The sequence below is a fragment of the Lactuca saligna genome, chromosome 1 (assembly GCF_052625555.1).
Source record: "Lactuca saligna cultivar CGN05327 chromosome 1, ASM5262555v1, whole genome shotgun sequence".
NCBI lineage: Eukaryota > Viridiplantae > Streptophyta > Magnoliopsida > Asterales > Asteraceae > Lactuca > Lactuca saligna.
Window position 1 is genome coordinate 78,846,230 of NC_136417.1, and position 25,072 is coordinate 78,871,301.

Sequence of the window (25,072 nt, forward strand, 5' to 3'; positions counted from 1 at the left end):
TCAATCTGATCCCTTTTCCTTTTTGTTGATGGTCTTCCTGGTAGCCTTCTCCTTTTGGGGAGCAATGGGCTAATGTAGTCTACATGAGGCCACATGTCACTACCATTTAGTGGGTTAATGGTATATCTGTAACAGTTTAGGTACATTAATATAGTAAACCATGGTGACACATACTCCTCTACATCCTTGTTGAGGCTTGCAATGCAAGCATACCCATGCACACAAGGGTAACCTGTTAACTGCCAAGTTCTGCAGGCACATGTCCTGCTACCAATATCCACAACATATGCATCAAACCCAAGTCTGACTTCATATTGTTGATAACCAGATGGTATTACTTTCCAAAACTTGTCCATATACACATGTTTAAAGACAAACATATATAAGGACAAACATGTTTAAAGACAAACATATATAAGGACAAACATGTTTAAAGATAAACATATATAAGGACAAAAAATTTTAAGCACTTACCTTTGAAGATCCTTAAGCTTGGACCACTTCAGCCTAATGGTAGGACATATGGTTAAATCCTAAGATTTCCCCTTAATCTTTTGTCTATAAAGCCTCTCCATCACATAAATTCGAATTTCTTCTAACATGGTGATTAGTGGTCTCTTCCTGGCAACTTCAATCACAGAGTTGAAACTCTCAGATATACCATTTTCATATGCATCACAAGCCCTATCAGTCTGAAAAAATGCTTTACTCCATGTTTTAGGGTCCCTTTCCATCAAATGGTCATAAGCTAGTGGCTCTAATTTTTTGATGCCATTCATGTGTTGTTCAAATTTTGCAGGGGTAGTAGCTACATCAGCATACCAGAAAAGCTTTCTAAACACTTGGCCCTTAAACCTTTTCAGGAAGTTAGCACATATGTTCCTAGCACATTGCATATGCTCTGCTGCTGGGACCCTTTCCTTCACAGCCTCAAGTAATCCCTGTTAGCAATAGACATAAAATTTAAACAACAAAAACATAACATAAGCTAAAATAAAGATGAAAATAATAGAAATTGATTACTTTGTGTTGGTCTGATATCAAGGTTAGTCCATGCCCAACTTCCATTCCAAGGTCCTCAATTAGAAGGTCAATAAACCACTTCCATGTTTCTTTACTTTCCACTGATACAACAGCCCAAGCAATGGGATATATATATATATATATATATATATATATATGGTTATTTGCATCTCTACCTATAACAGAGAGCAACTGACCTCTGCATATGCCCTTTAGGAAGCAACCATCTAGTCCAATTACCCTCCTACAACCTTCAATCCATCCATCCTTCAATCCCTTGAAACATACATAAAACTTTGAGAAATATGTGGTTCCATCAGGCATGACATCTACATCCATCTTCACTGTTGATCCAGGGTTAGTCCTTCTTATCTCTTCTCCATAGCTCCATGTTTTTACATAATGCTCTTTCAAAGTACCCTCTATCTCCTGAAATGCATACTTCCTTGCATTTCTGCATTGACCAACACTTGCAATCAAATTAAATTTCTTACTGACTTTAGCTTTCAACTTTATGATACTCATCTTTGGTTTCTAAAGTATATGATTCATGAAATGCTTTTCAATCCATTTATGGGTAACAATGGACCCAAATTTGAACACTCTTGCACAATTACGCATATCATTCAGAGATTTAATCTGGAATGATTTTTCACTACTCATCCAGGTTGCCTACAACCTAAAGGGACAACCTTTACCCTGTTTATTTGTCTTACCTTTACAACATTTTACCAATAACCTTTCATGATCACTTTTCTCATACCATAAATCATATCCATTTTTTACTGCATAGTTGGTGATACACAACTTCAATTCTAATGGATTAGAAAACTTCATACCTAAAACTGGCACCATTTGCTCCTATTCTTGATTCTCATTATGGATAGGGAACACAACATCCTTAAGCTTCCCATTGTTTTCTTCCTCTTCATCATCATCACTAATATGCCCTGAAAGTTTGTCCAAGAATGGTTCTCCAACAATTTTATCAAAACTATGTTCATCTTCATCATCCCATTCATGTTCATATTCCATTGTCATTGAAACTTCAGAATCCTTCTCATCCTCTTCATCCAACTCATCCGACTCATACCCTTTACCATCTTCTAAGAACTCGTTATTAGCCCAATAAAGAATTGGTTCATTTCGGTGGTCAATGTACACATCTAACTCACTCTCAAGACTATCACTCTCCAGACTATAAACAGTTTCCACAAACTCCTAATAATCAGCATCACTGTCAATTCTTCTAATACCCTCACACAAGCTTTCCTTTCTCATACAGTAGTAGACATTATCACCGGCTCCATTGGTTAATTTCGTAAGCCACAAAAGAGACTCTTTATACGTAAATCCCTAAAAATTCACATCACGTACATTTGTTTTTACAGGGTCTAAGTACACCAATGGGTTTGGCGAAAAGAATCCATTGTAATGAAAATCTATAGATACATACATACCTGTAGATGAGGATGACATGCTAGCAGTCGACTTCAATTCCAACTTCAATTCCAAGCCCTAATCGTCGATTTGATGTATCGATTGATTTCTCACAGAAGAAGGTAATCGAGGTGTGTTAGCTGGCGATGACGAACCCTAATTAAATGAGAAAGGGGTGTAATGGCCACGTAAGATTCCACATAATGTTTTCAACCGACCTAAATCAATGTTACCGGCTAAAACAGGTGATAGCCGGTAATGTTGGTTATTTTTTAACGGATGAAAAAAGTTAGTTCGGTAAATGAGTACAAAAAAACAATATTACCCATATATGAACATTTGAAATACTTAATTACCTTAATAAGTCAAATTCTCTTAGATAAATGGTCCTGTGGTTTTCTAGATTCTTGGTTTTGGTCCTTAACGTTATTTATTACACAGATGGTCCTTGCGATTTCAAGTACTTGCATATTTAGTCTCTAACAAATGTAAAATGATTTTTATACCCTTATTATTATAATTTATCCCTTTTATACAAAATTACAATTTATACTAATCTTTATATTATTATTAAACTAAAAATGACCCCACCATACTCACCCTTTTTCCTCTCCCTACTTCCATCATCTACCACCACCACTTACACAATCACCATTGTCCATCACTGTCCACCATGACTGATATGTTCTGGCTACTGTTTTTGGAATATAATAAACATGAAATCTAGAAATTAAAAAAATGAAGAAACCCCAAAAGTGAATCCATTAGATCAAGTTGTAAATTAAATTTTATATTAGTAAATCTATTGACCAAAAGAAACTCAACCATAAGAACACGATCTAGGAAAAAAACAATAACATGAAACTCAATGGTGATTTTCCCTTCATCATTCCACCATTTTCGTAGGAGTGAAAGGAGTTTTAGAATCCATATGAGAAGTGCAATTGATCATGGTGTCACTGACAACCTCTAAAGTGGAATCGTTGAGCAATTGTTCAACTAAAAAGACAAGATAATCACCTTTTTTATACAATAAGAATCGATGTGAGTATCTTAGTAATAGAAATCAATTTAGAATTCCACAAATTGGAAAATCTATAAATGTTTTGACTCGTCCAAGTAATCTAGAACATAAACGAAACTCGAATTAGCATTGCTAGTGAGGCTTCTTTAAAATTAAGGAAACCCTTTCTCGAATTAAAATCAAAACATTATACTAATGAATAGGAAAGGGAAAAAGATTAGTACCCACATATGCAAAATGATAAGTCGATACAAAATACATTACATCAGATGAAATCATGAAAGTGTAAGGAGGCATCAGTGAGGGAAAAAAGGAAAAAGTGGAGATTAAGACATTGACTGGAGGAAGGAAACGCCACGGGATGAAGGAGATTGCAAAAGGTCAAAGTTTGCTAAAAAAAATTGGAGCACTACCTTACGGTCTGTTAAAGTTAGTGTAATGACCAAAAATTTAAGTATTGAACATACTTCATTCACTGTATAAGAGGTCGTTTTTGATATAGCATGTAAAGAAAAGTCAATAAATCGAAAATGAGAAACTCGGCGTGATAGGTTAAAGTCGGGACGCACCTACATTTTTCAAGTAATGAACATGTGTCACGTAATTGTGACGCATGGTAAAGGATAAATCATGTTGCGTCAAAAATATGGTTTATACTTTACTTTTCTAGGCAATTGTAGTTTTCGGTCTAGGACCGAAAACAGCCTTGGGTTTACGGTTGTAAAAGTGTTTGCAGCCTCTGTTCTCTATAAATAGTGTCCATAGATATCAAAGTGTGTGTGAGTGACTGTACGGCCAAGAGAGGAGAGAGAGAGAGAGAAAGAGAGAGAGAGAGAGAGAGAGAGAGAGAGAGAGACACAGAGAGAGAGAGAGAAGTATAAGTGTGTGAATCTTATGTAAGGGAAATTCATTCTAATCAAATCATACAATATTCATATTATTCTTCTTCTCCTTTTCTTCTATTTTGATCTGGCATCATCCGCTTGATTGAGATTACGCACCATCAAGCGTATCTGATTGATACACAAACAGATTTGAGACTTAAAAGTGGTATCAGAGCTTGGATTGTATCAATCATTTTGGCCAGATATGGAGCGTATTTGATCTTATTTTTGAGGGATTTTTTGTTTTTGGATAGATCTCTAAAAAATGGGAGGGGGGGTCATTCTTCATGTTTTTTGATAAAAACGAGTTTTTGATCAAGTTTTGGAGCAAAAAGGGGTGAAAAACGTTGTTTTCACATAATCTGCGAAGCGTTTACGGCCATTGAAGGGTTCTCGGCCGAAGAAGCGTTTGCAGCTAGGGTTTCTCGGACGTTTACGGCTCAATAGTTTGCGGCCCTCGAGTTTACGCTCGACGTTCACGGTCATCGTTCTTGGCTTCGAACTTAGCAGCTTGTTTGCTTTAAAAAAAGGGGGGAAACGTTTTGGGAATTGCCAAGGATCGAACCCGGGTCCCTTGTGTCATCAACAAACGCCTCTTCCACTTGATCTAGCAACGAACTTGTTAATCAACTTTCGTTTTTAAATCTTAAGGCTTCACTGCTTCTTCTTAATTTCACAATTTTGACATATTTTGCCCAAAAATCAATTTTTCAAAATTTTCAAATCCATTTTCAACCAAAAATGTTAGTTTTTAATTTTTGACTTTTAACCTTAAATTTTGACTTTGACCTTCAAGTTTGACCTTTGACTTTAAACTTTGACTTTCTCTTTTAACTTTAAAATTTTCAAATTTAGCTTTTTGGTTTAACTTTTATGTTTGACTTTTAAGTTTGATTTTTAAATTTGACTTTTGAGTTTTCAAGTGAAGTGGCATTTTTGGTAAATAATGAGTTCTTCAAAAATCAAAGTCAACGAAATTTCCTTGGAGAGTTTATGTGTGCATTACGAATTACTATGTAGAGAGAATGAGGAACTAAAATACGGATGGTACCAACTTAGGAAATGCTAGAAACCATTGAAAGATCAATTAGAGACCAAGACAAATGATTATAAGAAATTACAGGCAGAATACAGTGACAAGTGTGTTCATTATAAATATCTTAAGAAAGATTTTGATGTTGTGACTGTCGAACTTGATGCATTAAAAGCAAAATATAAAGATGTTGAATTTAACTTTAAGAAGTTTGACGTGTCAAGTGAGGTAGTTGTGTCCATGATTGGCAATTGTTTGAAATTTAAAGATAACCAACAAAATGGTCTAGGGTATGAGAGTGTTCCTCCTCCTTTCAATCATACTTACACTTTCACCCCTCTGACTAAGGAAGAAATAGAAAATAAATCACACCTTAAGTATAGCTAACCCCCTGCACCAGCCTCAGTTAAGACTGAACAATCAGGGCCAACTGAGGGTGTTGAAATGAAAGATATTGATTTTTCTACTTTCTGTGCAGGTGAAGTAGCGGAATATGAGAACAAGGAGAACACCATTGAACAAACCAATGACTCCTTGAACTTTGAATCTGTTGCTTTGAACTCAGTTTCTTCTGATCAACCTGCTGTTGAGAAATACATGCCACCAAAACAAGCGAAACCGATGGCTTGCTGTAAGTGAAGAAAAAGACATTTTTTTCACTATGGAACACCTGGACACATTGCCAGAAATTGTCCAAATCACGCGTACATTCCCTACTACGCACAAGGTTGGCAGAATGCGCAAAGTGGGAGATTCTTCAAAAGAAATCATTCGATGTCACAATCACACAATGGTGACTGGAACGCGCAGAAGGCTAAGAATCAAACCCACAAGGCCAAGAATCCAACTCCCAAGTGTAAGAAGGGCATGTCGGCTAAGAAGTCTAATCGAAGAGATGCTCCAGTGAAACCAAGATCAGTTAGCTCAAAGTCATCTCGGCGATCGGCTTCAAGTTCAAAATCAAGTGTTGAGACACCCATCCGCTTAAACAAGAAATGGGTTAAACCCGACTATAGATGGGTTCCGAAGGTTCAATCTCCCAAATCTTATAATGATTCTAAGATTACTACATCTTCTGTTTATAATAAGCAGGATTTTTCATGGGAGAGAGTACCCTGCAAGGATGACAAAGGTCGACCTAGTTTCAAAATGGACTGGGTTCCAAAGACTAATTGATCCTGCTCTGTACTGAACAAGCTATGGAGGCATATCCTCATATTTCGGTTTGTTGGTAGTGGTTGTTTGAGGCACATGATAGGGGACATCTCTTAAATGTACAATATTCAGAACTTTGTTTGAGAGTATGTGTCCTTTGCGGGAAGGGAAGAAAGGAAAGCATCACACATGGGGTTTTGCGCTTAACGATGTGAAGAATTTCGGATCTGTTATGAGATTATGCGTGGATGCAAATTCACTCGGTGACTTAAGGTTTGAGTTTTCTTCTCAATACTCTTGAGTTTTTCTTACATTGATTCGTTTTAAAGATAATATTTTATTTTCTTATAGTCTTCCGTTAGTTTTATTAATTAGGAAGTGATATGAAGTCTAGTGCTAAAGGGAAATATAAAATTTGTGTAATGAACTAAAGCTGGATTGTCTAGACTCTGTGTTCAATGTACTTGTAGGCACAAAGGATTCAGAAGGACTAGACTTAGATTGACAAATGAAAGAACTACAATATGGACTTAGATAGTTTCATTTGGACTGACAATACGATGCTCGGGTAGATTGAGTAGTAAGATAAATATAGGAACCTGCGAGATACACTAAAATTTAATTATCTAGAACTGTGGATCAACATTTCCTTGATGTATGGACTCATGTCGTTAATTTTGGTATTGATAGGGCAGCTAGGGGGTTCTGATAAAATAGGTTTGTAGGAAATTATTTTCTTGCTTTCTATCTGCCAGTCATATGTTGCTTCCTTTGTGTGATTGGAACATATCCGACCTGGAATGCAACATATGCAACTCTATCTCTATGCATATACATATCTATGAAATTCTTTCTATCTGTTAGCCATATGTTGTCCCTTCTGTGTGATCGGAAAATCCGACCTAGGTGTGACAACCTTCAAAATTCGAGTCGGTTCTAGATTTTACTAAACTTAGTTTCACATATAGGCACAACAAATACTAGACTTAGTAACTAGAAGCTAAGTTATAACCTACTAGAAACTTGGAAATAATTAGAAACAATGGATAATGTGCTTAGATTTCACATTGATATGTGAATTCTACATCTACTGAGTTGTAGTGACTATCCATATTTGGATCACTCTATGACTCGAACGCCTTTTCATGAATCATATACACACATCATGCGCTTGACCTAGAAGTATAAATTAGGTCAAAGTCTCATAGAAACTTAAGTCAAAGTTGAAGACTAGGCCTAGTATACTTGATTCCTCAATTTCGCTTAAATCTCAGAATCACTACATAGAATGCCAATAAACCGATAAAAATAAATTGCAAACATTATTTATAACTATAAAAGAGTTATAATATCATAAGATAATTTAAAGTCTCAAATATTCTATTTATTTTAATATCCAATGATTTATTAAACTCTAAAACCCTAAAAGCCATAAAAACTCATATCTATAAACTTTAACCTTAAAAACTCCATAAAAATAATTATGAACCTTATAATATTATCTTATAATAGTTAAAATTATGAAAATCTTTAAAGAAAAATAAGATTTAGGTCATTGATATTTAACCTTATTCCACAAGCTAAAAACTCAAGAGTTATTAACAAATCTTACTTAAAATACACATTTTATAAAATTTGGAGAAATTTTTATAAAAGAATTGAGAAGTTTATAAAATTAATGGAAGGCAAATTTAATATCCTCTCTCCTCCCTCATAAATTCATGCATCCTCACTAACACACCATTTCCCCAAAGTTTGAATGATTTTCTCTTCCCCACACTCCATCTTCTTCACTTTTCTCTCTCATTCTTTAAATCCCTAACACCATTTTCTCTCTTCCCCTCTCTATAGCCACTTCTTTTTAGAAAATGAAGCCAAAAACACACCTTAAACTTTAAATCTTCATCATCTAGGGTTGTTCTTCAAGGTAATCACGAAAATCCTTCAATCTTCCTTCAAAATCTCAAGTTTTCTTGCATATCTTCTTCTTCTCCACCATTCTATGGATGAATTATTCACATGCATGTTTATAACCATGATTTTTATGATGTTGAAGGTAGTATTTAACCCAAAAACCAACATGAATGTGATGATCTTCAAGCTTGGAGGCTTGATCATAAAGTATGTTGTTAAAAAGCTTTCAAATGGGTTTATAAAGGATTTATTCCCAAACAAAATATCTAAAACACGTTTTCTGATCAAATCCAATTTTTTTTCGTTATTCCACCAACAAAATGAGATGTTATACAATTTTTCAGAAAATAATTCATTTTTCTTGAATTATTATATTTATTGCAATAAATTAGGGCAATAATTCATATAAAATACTTTATGGGGTTTATAAATCCTAGGTAAATTAGTGGATGACCCCTAAGGTAAATGATGACATCTCAATGAGTTTCATCGATTTTTGGTACTGTTTGGTATGGTTTTGAATTTTCGTTTTGTTTAGTTCAAATAAATCATAAAACCACTTTAACAAATTTTAAAAGTCTATATAATAATTTTCGCAGCTCCTACCCTATGTGGAAGACTCAGAAAAATATTTTCAGAATTTTTCAGAATGCATTACTATTTTTCCCCGATTTTTGTCTTTATAATGGACTAATAATGGGAAAAATATTTTTACTCATCCAAAATTCATGAAAATTTACCAGAAGACCTTAAAATAGAGTAGAACACTAAATAAAATTTTGATGAGTTTTATATTTAGTATACTATTTTTTTTCCTATTTTCTAAGATTAAGTACATTTAAATCCACAAAATTGGATTACACTATATAAAAATCACCATTGGGATTTTTCCCAGATTATTTACACTGTAAATAAAGTTTACAAAAAATTTTGAAATTTACTTTAACTGTTTAATAGTTATTCATCAATTAATGATTATTCAAGTGAATAAAACAAAGAAAAATAGCAAAACTAATTGAAATATATCTTTTATATTTTTTACAGCTTCTATTTGTATAATAACAGTGTTACAAGAGGTTTGGGTAATTTTGGAAATAGTTTTATATTTATTCAAATTTTTATTAGAATAAATGCACAAAAATCATAAAATTCAGTTAAACAGTTTGGAAATCCATTTTTATATTTTTTTTTTCTCAGCTTAATAATTTTTTATAACAATAATACAAAAATTTGTGGGCAATTTTGGAAACTGTTTTCTATTTATTTCAATTTTTATTAGAATAAATGCTCAAAAATCATAAAATTGTGTTAAATAGCTTGGAAATCCGTTTTCATATTTTTCTCAACTTAAGTATGTCTAATGACAGTATTATAAAAAGTTTGGGAATTTTTATCATCTGGATTCTATTTTTCACAAATTTATATTGTTATGAAGGCTTAAAATTTTTGAAAAATAGTTAATAATATAAGAAATTCAATGGAAAATTTATGGAATCCCTCTACTGTGTTTAGAATGAAAATACAAAGTTTGAGAATTTTTGGAAACTGTTTGATAATATTTTGGCTTTTTAAGAGCTTAAAACAAATTTAAATGTGTTGAAATACCCTCAATTTTTATTACAAAAATCTGGGAAATTAATATCTGAAATTGTCTTAATCACATGAGTTATAAAACTTCACCATTTCAAAAAAAATGTTTGTAACTTATCAATATTAAATTTTGACACAATATTGGCATAATTCTATTGTAGTAGCAAGTATACTAGTGTTAGCTTTGTATTAGAGACTCATTAGTGTGTAGCATCGTGTAGGAATTGATAGTGGTGCAAGTAGATCATAGTTGAAGGCACCATTTACAACATCTCAATGCATATTGTGAGTATTCACCACTCCCCTATTTTTGGTTTTAAATGTTTTGGGGTTGAAAAGCATGTCCTAAACTATTTATGTTTCGTTGTATTTATTTTTACTCATATGAAACTTGGTTACTATATTTCGTATGTATGTGTATGTTACTTTAATTCATGAGGATTGTATCGCGGTTAAGTCCCTGAAATCTCTAGACACAACTCATTAACTCTTTTGAGCCTATGGTTATTATGGATAGCGCTATCAGGAGGTAGACAACTCCTCACTCGCACGATTAGCTTGAGTGCATTTTACCATTTTATACACTATATTTGCGATACACATAGTAGTCAATAGGGCATGATTCGGTCATTAGGCTTGGGTTGTGAACTCACCAATGGAAACTTGATGCACATACGAATCTTTCTGCACATATGAAACTTGTATTCTCATGTTAGCAACGACATTTGTATACTTATTTTAGCAACGAAACTTTTTATACTTATTATAGTAACAAACTTTGTTTCTCATTATATCAATGAACGTTTATTACCAAAGACTTGTATACTTGTTTTAGCAATGAAATTGTTTGCTCCTTATAACAACGAATATTATTTCGATTCTTGAAAATTCATTTTAAGAATATACTTTCATTTATGGAAACTTTTATCAAAACTTTTAATTTGATTCTTGAAACCAATATTATTTTTAATCTGTGAGTACTCAACTATTTTTATAGTTGACGCTCGCTTTACATGCTTTTTCAGGAATCATCTAGTAAGAGGCAAGTAGAGACACAACAATTGTAAGAGCATTTACATGTGTTGACTTTTAAATACTTTGTAATTTCTTTTAAAAAGTTGTGCAAACTTATTGTAAATTTGTAATGATTTTTCATACTATGGTTGGTGTTGTCTTTTAACTTTTGCTATGAAACCCTTTATACTGTCATGCCTCGTGTTTCTGCTTTAGCGGGGTGTGACACTAGGACACATCATATGCACTCTACTACCTCTTTAACCCATATCTATGTTAGTCATATATTGTTCCCTCCGTGTGACTGGAAGACATCCGACTTGGGATACAACATATGCACTTCTATATCTGACTTCTTTCTTAATGATTGAATACTCACCTAAAGCATGGAGTTCTTTGGAAGTTCTTGATTATCAGGGTATATCGGTAAGTAGGAAACACGTTCTACTACATCTAAAATTGAACTATTTAATAGGTTGTCTATCAGCTAAATGTCCATTTAAGAATATAGATCACAATGACTTGTCACTTATGATCTATCAAATTTGTCAACATCCTTTGTGCTTAAGTGGATCACAATACCGGTGATTGACCAGATCCAGACATGCAGGCGTGTACTGATAAACAATATTAGATTGCCGGATAACTTTGATCGCAAATATTTTTGTTTTTATTAAATTTTTTCATAGTTTTCCTCTATGCATAAATTTAAGGGGAGAATTAAAATTTTAAAAATCAAAAAAAAAAAATCAAAAAAAATCAAAAAGCCAAAAATAGTGTTATTTCTGTTTTATTTCTTGTTTAGAAAAATATAAAAAATAAAAAAATCCAAAAATATTTTTGTTTCTGTTTTATTTTTCAGAAAATATGAAAATTCCAAAAATATTGTGTGCTAAGTTTTTTATTTTATTTTAGCTTTGTCTTGAAAAGTGAATTCAAATATAGATGAGACTCATGGAGACTGTATCGAGATTTTCTAAGCCAAGGCTTCATCCATGATCATCGAAGAATTCTCATTCGAAGGAGCAAGAAATGAAGACTATTCTTTCAAATTCAATCTTTCAACCCCAGAAGCAAGGTGAAGTTGTTCTTGAAGATTATGTGACGGGGTGCATTGAAGCCTCCTCAATCAGTCTGTTGCTATCTATGAACCTACTGAAGTGATCTAGAAGATTTGTTCTCTCTAAAGATTCCCAAGCTGAAAAAAACTATCTTTCAAGAATCTCTACATCAAGCCTCCTCACCCAATGTGCGTTCAATGTCAAATCTTGAAGAAAAGCCCAACTGCTTAAGATGAAGTCATTTATTGAAGATTCATCAAGTTCATCTTGAAGCTGTGAAGAAGTCAAAGATAAAGGCTGAAGCCAAGCTCTAAGTGAAGATTGACAAGAAAAGTCAGCTACATTTTTAGGGGGTGTTTGTTGGGTCAAAAGAAAAGAAAGCTATAAAACAAAGGGAAGATTGTTGGGTCAAAAATATGGTTTATACTTTTCTTTTCTAGGCAATTATAGTTTTCGGTCTAGGACTAAAAACAACCGTAGGTTTATGGTTGTAAACATGTTTGTAGTCTCTGATCTCTATAAATAGTGTCAGTAGATGTCAGAGTGTGTGTGAGAGACTGTACAGCCAAGAGAGGAGAGAGAGAGAGAGAGAGAGAGAGAGAGAGAGAGAAAAAGGAGCATAAGTGTGTGAATCTTGTGTAAGGGAACTTCATTCTAATCAAATCATACAAGATTCATATTATTATTCTTCTCCTTCTCTTCTATTTTGATCTTATATCATCCGCTTGATTGAGATTTCACACCATCAAGCGGATCTGACTGATACACAAGCAATTTTGGGACTTACAAATCATGATGTGAATAAAATATTGTTGCAGCACAAAGGTGATAGCATGTGTCACCAGTACGTGGCATTTAGCAAGAGATAGGATTTGTGGCAGAATTTTCGATGTGATATCAAGGTATGTGTGGCGCGAACATGAGATAAGTGGCAAAACGTTTGACACATTGGTACACATGTCAAACTCTATGGATGCATGTGTATTTTTTAAGGATCTTTTTTCCCGAGGAACGAGAAAAGTCAATATAGTGTTTTTACATGATTATTGTTTAAAGGTCCTCGTAACATGATATAATGAATTGTTTATGGCTTTGTTGAGAGGGTCTAATCTTTAGAAAGGAAATTATTCAACATGGTTTACTTTCTGATAAAGTGATTGTGTATAGTTTTGCTTAGAGGGGTTACTTTTTAGCAAGGAAATTATTCAGAAATTGTTACATTTTGATAAAGTGATTTTGTATGGCTCTGTTGAGAAGGGTTACTCTTTAGCAAGAAAATTATCCAGAAAGGGTTACTTTCTGATAACGTTTTTGTGTATGGCTTTGCTTAGAAGGGTTAATCTATAGCAAGGAAATTATCCAGAAAGGGTTTATTATCTTATAAAATGGTTGTTTATGGGTTTGTTGACGATGGTTACTCTTTAGCAAGGAAATTATTGAAGATGTTGTGACTTTGTTAGAAAAAGGATTAATTTCTAACAATGGGGTTTATGATGAAGGATTCCAATGGGAACAATGTTATATGATTCCTTCGGGAATATGAATATGTGATTCTTATAGCGAATATGGATATGAGAATCCTACCCCAATATTTCTACAGGAATATTGTTATATAGTTTTGTCAGGAAGTTTGTTATAGATTTCCTTACGGAAACATTGTCAATATTTTTCTACGAGAAACATTAGAAAAGATTACGTGAGGGGATATTAAGCCAAGCAGCCAACAGTTCGAATGAAATCCCTAGGCTTGCATTTTATATATAAACTTTATATTTTGGTAACATTAATGAATTATAAACTCTAATAAATTGTGAAGGCTTTTTAAAACCATATGTTTTTATAACTATAAGTCATGACATCAGTACAACCAGCATGATGATTTTGGTTGATAAAATGTTGGGGTGTTACAGTAGGTTGGGGTTAACGAAGGTGGTTTTGAAACATTGTTGGTTGACGAATGTAGTTGAGGTTGATGTCAACACTGACGGAGGCGGATTTGAATGATGACGTCGGAATTGGAGCATCATTGATCAGTCTCTCGGTGGGGGTAGGAAAGGGAAAAGATGATGAAAAGCGAGAAAATAATTTGTATGGGGGTTTGGATTAGGTAATAAATTTATATAATAAATATTAATCTAAATAAAAAATAATTAATAAAAGACAATAAGTGTAACACCCCATTTTTACCTTTCCATAGGATTCAATATAAACCCTTGTATATAAAATTCGAAGTAGAAATATATTACTCTTTAGCCCAAGTAATCATAATAGACACATAGGAAATGTCGATACAATTTCTGTAGATATATAGAAATCCCAAATTTGACTTCATATGAAGAAGTTATGCTTCTTCGAAGTTTCATGATTAAACCGACCAGCTATGCACGTCATAAAATAAGCATCGGATATATATTACGTATTAGCCTTAGTGATCTAATCAAAAGTCATAGTATTCGTCAAACCGAGAGTGTGCATATAGAGAACGTCCAAATCTGACTTCAATTGAGGAAGTTATGAATTTTAGCAGTTTCAGTGTAGCAGTGTGCAACACAGAAAATGAATTTGAGATTGTCCAATTGTTAGGAAAACCAATCTAAATGAGAGTCGAAGATCTCGTCCATACCTATCCATCAATATAAAGACAGTCGAAAACAGATATCATATGAGAGAGTTATGATTTTTATGTAGACTTTAACAGTCTAAGCCTATGAAAACATAGCATTAAAAATACAATCAACATATGAAAATGGAGTATAAACGAAAGTTATAAATCACATTGACAACTATACGTGGATATGAAACACGTCAAAAACGGAGCTCGTACGGAGAAGTTGTGCCATTTTAAGAAAACATAAATTTTTGCACGCAGACACGTGCCTCGACAGATTGCGCGACGCGCGTGACACACAACCCGAATTTTGACACGTGGCACCACCTGTTGCTCTCTACATCATCACTACGAACCAAATGCATGACAAGCACCCATTTCCAACATATATAAACCTTCTTTTCAACTCTTGTTTCAACACACTTTTCTTCCGATTCTCTCTAGAATGCTTTCTAGCTTTTAGATCCTTTACTCCCGAGTTTCCGGCTACTTCGCAGAAGCCCTGCGGTGACAGATAGAAAGTGAATAGAAGCTCCCGGATCAAAATTATGCCCGCATAATTCCTGGATCTAGCTAGATTATTATGTAAATTAAGCTACACTAACTTTATTTAAGTATAACTTTTAGTTATAGCTATAGTCATTATTATGAACCTATAAATAATATTTACCGATCATTCCAAGTCATTATACTGATTGATCTACTTACGGGATTAATGTCTAGGCTAGATTTAATGAGGTGTTTCAAGTGAGATTTCCAAATAGTATACTTTGTATACCAAACGGAACCTACTTGGTTATTCCTTACTTGATAGATCAGGATGTGGACATCGGGATTATTGAGGAATCTAGACTATTTATATAGTCGTGAGGATTATGAAACTAGGCTAAGACTTTGTATTATGCATTTAGGTATTGGTGAAGTGAAAAGATGAAGCGTTGCCCCAAATTCAAATCACCTACCTAGTCCAAGTGAGTTCGTCTCACTATATTATGTACTCCAGTATATATCTACGTATGTTAGTATATAGGAACCAATAATGTAAAGCCCAGAGTATAAATTTCTATGAGCATGTAGAGCCGAATATGTAGCATCTATATGTGTAATTATTGATATGCTTGTAAGTTAGTGTGAATTAGTTAGGGGATGATGGAGGAATGACAAAGAGGTCGGGAGCCTATAAGCCCACGGGTTAACGAAATGGCATGTATGTCGTTAGTACCCATTGACGCGTGTTAACAAAAAGACATGTAGACCGTAAGTACATGTAGACCCGGGTTAAAGACGGAAAGGAGTGAAAGTCGTAAGTCTAAAATATGAATATCATTTGTATGCATGTATGCATATTGTGGTATATGATATATCGGGGGAACTCACTAAGCTTAGTGTTACCCAGTTGTTATAAATGTTTTTCAGGAAATTCATTCACTCATGAGAAGGGCAAGCTTTGACTGTATATATGTGCATTCTCAATCGTGTTTCCACCTAATGTAATAAATACTCTGATATAATTTAATAAATAAAAATGAAAATTTTGCATGTGAAAATCGGGACGTTACAATAAGAATTTAATTGGAGGTTGAAATATTAATTTCATGTCAAATTTGTAACAAAATGTAACCAAAGGATCAACCATGCAAGAAATTGAAACCACACCAACCATCCATGTAACAAAAAAACTTAGGGATGAAAACCAAAATTTTGATAAACCACATGGACCATTTATGTAATTTTCTCTAAAAAGAACTGAGAATAGTGGTTTGTTTATAATTAATAAATGACAACATTGCAAAAATGGTCCTATTTTTATCAATATTATGTAGTTTTTATCCAAAAATGTTTGGTGGTGCATCAATGATCCAATTTTAATACTCATGTACGTTTTTTGTCCAAAACTATAAATTATAACGATGTTCCCGTTAACTTTTTTTAAATGATCATTTCTACAACCAAACCCTAATAACTATTTATGTATCTATTCTTTTTAATTTATTTTAATTATTCTACGTTATTTCTTTTAATTAATTTTTTTAATATTTTTATATTAGAATATTTCTCTTCTTATTGTATTATTATATATTAATAAATAATATTTTTAATATATAATACTTATATATTAATCAAAATTACTTGGTTAGATTATTAATTCCATTTAATTAATTCTTTTTTAATTTCTTTTTTAATCAATTAATTTGTTTTATATGATTATTATGTATTAATAAATATGATTTTTAATATATAATATTTATATATTAATAAATATTATTTTATTGGATTCATAGTTCCTATTAAATAATTTTTTTTTGAATTTCTTTTTTATTGGAATAATTCTTTTTATTGGATTATTATGTATTAACAAATATTATTTTTAATACGTAACATTTATATATTTATAAATATTACTTTATTGAAATATTAATTTCATTTAGTTAAATATAATTATCTTTATTTGATTAAGATCAAGCCTCAAAACTTCAAAAACCTACTCAAATTTTGTCTTAATGCATAGAGTTTTAAATCTTATCCACTTGTGTAACGTCCCAAAAATACGGATAACATTTTATTTTCAATTTCACTCAAGTCATACAAAACAAAAAACAAAGTAGTCAAAAGTGTATCATAAGAACATGTTATCGTAGTACAAATTCCCAAAATCTCAAGATGCAAAAATCATAGGGTGATGCAGTGCGATCAGGCTGGGCCCTTCCCTTTCGAACTAGTAGTACCTAAAACATAAACTGAAACTGTAGGCTCAAGGCTTAGTGACTTTCCCCCAAAATATCACATACCATACAAACATAAAGCCAAGCATATGTGGGTGCTTGCAGTCCCCTTCAGTCTATTACGACCAGATACTATCAAGCACATATGGGTGCTTGCAATCCCCTTCGATGTATTTCAACCGAATACTGGCAAGCATATCTAGGTGCTTGCAATCTCCTTCAGTCTATTTCAACCGGATACCAGGTCTATTTCACCCCTACCACTACCACATAATATCATAACTAAATAATCACAAAACATCAACAAATACCAGCATACCAGACAATTATCACAATGACAATCATCTTTCTACAAACATAAACTAATGGGTCGACTTTGGTGCCTTCAACCCACGAATACAATAAAGGAAACTAACCTCAGACTGAGGGTATCAAATCGCACTCAGCGAATACCTCGGGAAATCCTCTCCCTAAGGTACAAGTATAAAACCCTAATTAGAAATTGGGCAAATATTCTAACCCGAAAGTCTAAACCCTTATTCTTGACTTAAGGAAAAAAAAGGGTTTCTTCACCCTTGCCCCATTAGTCTTCCCTCTCACCAAGGCCTAAAACCATACAAGTCCAAAAAGGCATCCAAATCTAACTACAAGGCCTTTAAGGCCCAATATGGCCCAAGAGCACCCAACATGGCCTTAAGCTGTAACACCCGGTCCTAGGTACACATTTAATTTCAAGTCAAATATTATATTTTACTATTGGACTCGGCGAGTTGGGGGCTCAACTCGTTGAGTATGATCGACTCCAAGTCGGTGATTAAGTGACCTACTCGATGAGTCAGAAGACAGACTCGGCGAGCAGGAGCTATCTGGGTGAAATCCTAAATTGGGGGGTATGCACCTTATTTAAACATCTTATGAGGCTTCCACCCCAGCCTCAATCACCCCCAGAGCATTACACCCAAAACCGTAATCCTCCATAAGTAAGCTTGAGCTTTCTGGGTTGTTTTGAGTGTTTCTTGGTGTGTTTTGAATCTAGAGCAATAAGTGGAAGATAGAAGACCCAAAGGGGAAGGAATAGATCCAGGGTCAATAGCATTATCTCCTCATTTTCCGGTAATCAAGCTTTATACTTGACTTATGGTTTCTTAGATCTCCTTGTGCTCATTTTTATGGAGTTTTGGGTCCAAGTAGCTTGATCCTTAGGACTTGGACGTCCCAAGTTGATGTATCTTCCGATCTGGAACCTTGGAGGGTCCTCATAGCATAAAGGTGCCATCTTTATGGCCATGAGAACCCCATGTATGATATAAACCCCATTTTTGGTCCTTTGAGCATAAAAGTCCCATGCATGTACGTAAATTTCATGAGTATACGTGTTATATCGACTAAAGGAGCCTATATCTAACTATTGGATGAGAGTTGTACATCAGAAACCGAGTTTTGGACATGGACATTAGTCGACTCAGCGAGTCGGGAGTCTGGGTTCGCAACCTTCTATCATTCAAGGGAATCCAGTTTAGTCTAGAAGGGATTTAGATTAGTCTGATGCAGTTTACGTAATTGTGTTATGTGTTTATGATATATGTTATGCTATGTATGTGCCAGGGTGAGCCCGATGTAAGGGCAAGCCCGATGTCGGGATAAGCCTGATGCCCGATGCGGTGGGATGCTGGGATGAGCCTGATGCCGGACATGATTCCGATATCGGGTAAGCCTATGTCGGGATTCGTCCTGATGCAGTTGGGAAGAGTCCCAGAGTTATGTGATTTGTTATATGTGCTTTGTATGGTATTTGGTAGTTTGGGGGAGCTCACTAAGCTTCATGCTTACAGTTTCAGTTTTGTTTTCAGGTACTTCAGCTAGCAAAGGGAAGGGCTCGAGCTGATGGCATGGCACACACCACATTCTATTAACCTAGGAGTTTACTCTGATATTTTATATGATACTATGATATGTTGTTAGATTTATGAGATTTTAAGATACATGTTCTATGGTTTTATATTATGGTGATAATATTTATGTTTATTAAATGATTTTGAAAACGAAATTTTTGGCTAGTAATTTTGAGACATTTCATATGCCCATAAATGTCTTACTACAATAGGTAGGCCTAAGGCCTAGTCCTAAACAAGTCAAAAGCCCAAAAAGACTCAAGCCCGAAAACCTCTGAAGTCCACAGACTGCGTATGCGCGGTGTACATGGCTCGTACACCCAACGTACGCTCGGAATCCGGGCTTCGGCCTAGTACAATCAGCATACTTCGTGTTCGAAACCACTGACACCAACACCTCATGTCGTGACATCACCTTCTTGATGTAGATATCCTCCAACTTCTCCGCAGAGATACTCTCCTAGATCGGGATGAAATACGCACTCGCAGTCAACCAATCCATGATGAACCATATTGAATCCACTTCTCATGTCGTTCGTGGCAACTTCGTGATGAAGTCCATAGTAACCTCTAGTCATTTCCAAATGGGAATGTTTAACAACTGCACCTTTCCTTGAGGCTACTGGTGTACGTCTTTGGCTTTCCTGCAAGTCAAGCACCTCTCCACATACCAAGCTACATCCTGTTTCATACAGGGCCACCAATAATCAGGACGAAGATCTCTATACATCTTCGTCGCCCCAGGATGAATGGAGAATCTCAACTTGTGCACCTCCTACATTAGATCCTGACACACACCTCCATAATAAAGAACCCACACCCTCTTATGGAGAGTCAATAAAACCAGACTATCATATTCGAAGGAAGCCACTTGACCTACTACCCACTCACTTTTTTGGTGCTCTTCCTTCATAGCGTTGACTTAAGCCTCCCGATTCTTCTCTAAGCGGGGAGTAATCATTGTCATCCTCATATAGATATCCTTGATCGGAGCCACGACCGCCTTGCGGCTGAGAGCATTGGCCACCACATTGGCCTTCCCTGGATGGTAAAGAATCTCACAATGATAATCCTTCACCACATCCAACAACCGATGTTGTCTCATATTCAGATTCAGATGATCCATTAAGTACCTCAAGCTCTTGTGATCTGTGTAAATAGTATTGTGGATCCCATTAAGGTAATGTCACCAAATCTTGAGGGCGAAAAACACATCCTCTGACTCCAAATCATATGTTGAATAATTCATCTCATGAGGCTTCAGTTGCCTCGATGCATAAGCAATAACACGACCCCTCTATATCAAAACTGCATCCAATCCCATGATAGACGCATCATAATAAACCATGAAATCTTCAACACCCTCCGACAGGGTCAAAATCGATGCCTGGCACAATCTCGGTCTCAGGGTCTCAAACGTTGCCTGCTCATCAGCCCCCGAGCGAAAAGTGGCAGTGTTCTTCGTCAGTCAAATCAGAGGAACCACTATCTTGGAGAAATCCTGAATGAATCTGCGGTAATAACCTGCCAACCGAAGGAAATTCCAAATCTAATATGGAGACATCGTAACCTCCCACCTCATCACGGCCTCAAGATTGGCCGGATCAACCGAAATACCATTCTAGTTGACAAGGTGCCCCAGAAACTACACCTCATGCAACCAGAACTCACACTTGGAGAACTTCGCATATAGTCCCTCCCTCCTCAGGGTCTCCAAAACTTCCCTCAAGTGCTCCTCATGCAGCTCCTAGGTCTTGGAATAGACCAAGATGTCATCGATGGATACACTCATAGACAGATCCAACATCGATCGCCACACACGGTTCATGAGGTCCATGAACGTGGCTGGAGCATTGATTAGGCCAAAGGGCATCACCACGAACTCATAATGACCATAACGAGTCTGAAAGGCTATCTTCTGCACATCATCCTATTTGACCCTCATCTGATGATAACCCGAACGAAGATCAATCTTGGAGAAACAAGATGCACCCTGAAGTTGGTCAAACAAATCATCAATCCTTGGGAGTGGATAACGGTTCTTCACCATTACCTTATTCATCTCCTGGTAGTCAATACACATTTGATGTGACCCATCCTTCTTTTTCACAAATAGGATTGGCGCACCCCAAGGCGAACTACTCGGTTGGATGAACCCCTTATCTAACAGCTCCTGTAGCTATGTAGACAACTCCTATATCTCTAGTGGAGCTAACCGATATGGTTCTTTGGCTATTGGAGCCTCACCAGGAAACAAGTTAATCCGGACCGACCTGCCTCTTCAGAGGTACTCCTGGTAAATCCTTCGGAAACATATATAGGTATTACCGAACAATTGGTACATCACCAATGGTCACCTCAACCTTCTCTCGGGCATCCATCACATAGGCCACAAACCTAGAAAAACCCTGTTGAAGATAACGCCTAGCCATAATTGTCGAATAGTGCAACACTCCATTATTTTCTCCTTGTAAAGTCAACCCTAATCAATAAAAGTCAAACTAAAGTCAACTAAATTTTTATTCTATCTTTTATAAGTTAAACTAATGTATTATATAGGTTAAATCATAGTATTCAAAGTGGTGTGGTGTTAAGAAGTGTATCGCATAATTTCCGAGAAGTCTCGCATACCCTTCCTTCTCTTCCTTCCGATCGAACACCAACCTCGGACCGGGAACACTTCGGCCGCAAACGGCTTCGGCCACAAACTCATCGGATCTTATCGCCTCGGAAACCAAACCTTATCGCATTAGGGAACATTCACAGTCGCAAATGCAAACCGCCTTCTGACCGCAAACGCGGTTCACGACCGTCGCCATGAACCCTCGCACATATATATAGATTTCCTTCATTTCTCACATCTTCCAGCCAAGAACTCTCAAACTCTCTCAAGTATCATCAGCCAAGAACACGAAGAACAACCTCTCTCCTCAAGAACATGCTATAATCATCCCTTCTCATCATATTCAAGCAATAATCACTAGTTCTTCACAAGATCTAATAGGTATCATTTCTTGATTTTGTTAACACTTCAAGAACATATTTCAATCTTCTTATATTAGAATGAAACCCATTAATTTCATCTAGTTTTCATGAAGAACACACAAAGAATACGAAGAACAAGCACCTGAAAACCTTTGAATCTTCTAAGGAACTGTTCTAAGATCATCAACTGTTCATCTTTCCTCAAGAACTTCTGGTCGTAAACACCATCACGGCTGTTAACTCCTAGCTGTGAAGACATATCAACTTCCTTTTTAGCATCTAACACTCCAATTTGTAAGTTATACTTACAAATTACCCTGCTTTTCAATCATTCCTATGATTATATTTGCTAATTGGTTGCATATATATACTATACAAATTGCTATATAGGGCTTGTTTTTCTACAGGATTTCACTCATGTGTCTAGACATCCTATATCAATTCATCATTTGAATCACTCTCTAAAAGGTGAGTTCACACCCCCGTATTTTCATTGTTTTTACTAGTTTAAGGGGATTGGGGGGGGGGGGGGGGGGGGGGGGGGGGGGGGGATACAAGTCTAACACAAGGATTTTTGTGTTACTAAACCAATGGTTTCAAAATACCTTACAAAATGGATTTCAAATTGTCTTCAAATCAAATGATTAAATTTATGTTAAAATTACATCAAGTCATCAAAAGTATTTCAAAATGTTAAACTCTTTTATAAACTTATATTTTGTCCCAAAAATCATATATATATATATATATATATATATATATATATATATATATATATATATATATATACATATATATATATATATATATATATATATATATATATATATATATATATATATATATATAAGATTTAAAAGACTTAGGATTGATAACTCACTTTATTTCCTTTTCCTTGTTTGGATGTAGATTTAGGTTATCGGTTATTTGTCTGACTGTCGTTTAAAATTTAGTTATATATCTTGTGTGTGTGTGTGTGTGTGTATATATATATATATATAAGTTATTTCATTTAGTTTCAAATACCCTTTGTAACATGTCGAGCAAGGGGTTACATTTATGAACAATTAGTACCAATACAGAAAGTACATATAAATTATAATACGTATAATTTAGTATTCAAGAATACTAACTCACAAGTCAAATATATTAGAGTACACTATTTTACAAGAACATGGGTTTATACTATTGTACAAGAACAAGAGTTTGATTCAAAACTAAACAAGAGTATACAACTTTCAAGTACATTCAGAGTATACTAAACAAGGAATATATGTGGTTTTCATTATACACGTAACGTTTATATGCTTTTTATGAGACAATATGTTCAGGTTGTTTATTCATTTAAACAACATAATTAAAGTCCTAACATTATAATCGGAATCTTCAGCCGGGGATCGAAACAAGTGTGTATAGATCTATATTGGAATTGACAACCCCGCACTCTGGCTGCTAGCTACAATCGGGCATACACGCCTATGCGTGACAGTTGTTATCAACAGTTTAAACGCCTTGAAAGCATTTGTTTCATGCCATCTAGTCATAGTATGGTTATAATAACTCATTAAAAATATATTAACAATACGTTAGTGTATAATTAACTAAACATGAGTAGATTTTCAAAGTACTAGTTTACAAGTATACAATTATAGTATTACAGTATAGTTTACAATAACAGCTGGTGGAGCCAGACACACTCACTTTTACAGATTATACAAAGGAATACAAATACAGAACATTGGTTTACAAACTAAACGGTTTTATGGGATTAAAACTAATTTTCATATACAACAGAAAATATAGGATTTTCTTGAACTGTTTACATATTCAGAGAACAGAAAACATACTTTTAAACATAAATATTTATGCACTCACTCAACTTTATGTTGATACTCTCTTTTCAAATTACTTGTATTCTCAGGGAATCAGTAGACATGTACTCCCCGAGCTTTTGAGAAGATGAAGATGTTTTGACTCATATTTCATGTATTTTGCTATAACTATTTTGGTGTCAATATACAGTGATTGAACACATGTAAATACTTTTACTTTTAAATACAATGGTTGTTTATACTTTGATTACTATGATGCATGTGTTGTGATACTACAAATGAAGTCCTCCACCCTCGGATGTTTCCGGGATCTGGTTTGGGGGTGTGACAGATTGGTATCAGAGCATTGTTTATAGTAAACTTAGTATATCAATCCATAAAAGATATACAAACTATAAATACATTGGGGCTAAGAGCTCTGACTACAAGTATACTTTTAAAATTTTAGAGTAAATTACATGAATGGTCCCTATGGTTTAGGGTAATTTGCGTGTTTGGTCCCTAACTTATTTTTTTAACTCGGAAGGTCCCTACTATTTGTTTTTGTTACGCACTTGGTCCCTGTCTTACCTAAAAAGACTATTTTTCCATTGATTTTTTAATTTATTTAAACAAACACACCCTCAATCCCACCTCTCTCACCTTACCTTACCTACCCCACCATTTTTGCCTATTTAAATAATGATATTTTTAGATAATACAGGGACCAAATGCGTAAAAAAAACAAACAGTAGGGACCAAACGCGTAACAAAAACAAATATTATGGACCTTCCGAGTTAAAAAAAATAAGTTAGGGACCAAGCACGCAAATTATCCCAAACCATAGGGACCATTCGTGTAATTTACTCAAAATTTTAAGTATTTTTTACAAGAAGTATACTAACACTCATACA

The 25,072-nt window shown here is 34.7% G+C and overlaps 1 protein-coding gene across 1 annotated transcript; it reads right to left on the bottom strand.

The window, feature by feature from the left end:
* Window positions 1-533: 533 nt before the first annotated feature.
* On the bottom strand, window positions 534-1,548 carry LOC145008940 (uncharacterized). The gene is made up of 3 exons (XM_078967577.1): window positions 1,221-1,548; window positions 1,024-1,124; window positions 534-941 (listed from the first exon to the last, which is right to left on the bottom strand). Exons 1-3 carry the CDS (start codon window positions 1,546-1,548, stop codon window positions 534-536), a joined length of 837 nt encoding a protein of 278 aa, XP_078823703.1.
* Between the last annotated feature and the right edge of the window lie 23,524 nt (window positions 1,549-25,072).

Bases quoted from the DNA above. Each gene is read 5' to 3' on its own strand.
- LOC145008940 (XM_078967577.1), bottom strand. From the start codon at position 1,548: ATGAGTATCATAAAGTTGAAAGCTAAAGTCAGTAAGAAATTTAATTTG. The intron at 1,125-1,220 runs GTCAGTTGCTCT...CTGTTGTATCAG, and splicing joins CCTAAAGGGCATATGCAGAG to TGGAAAGTAAAGAAACATGG. The intron at 942-1,023 runs GTAATCAATTTC...TATTGCTAACAG, and splicing joins TGATATCAGACCAACACAAA to GGATTACTTGAGGCTGTGAA.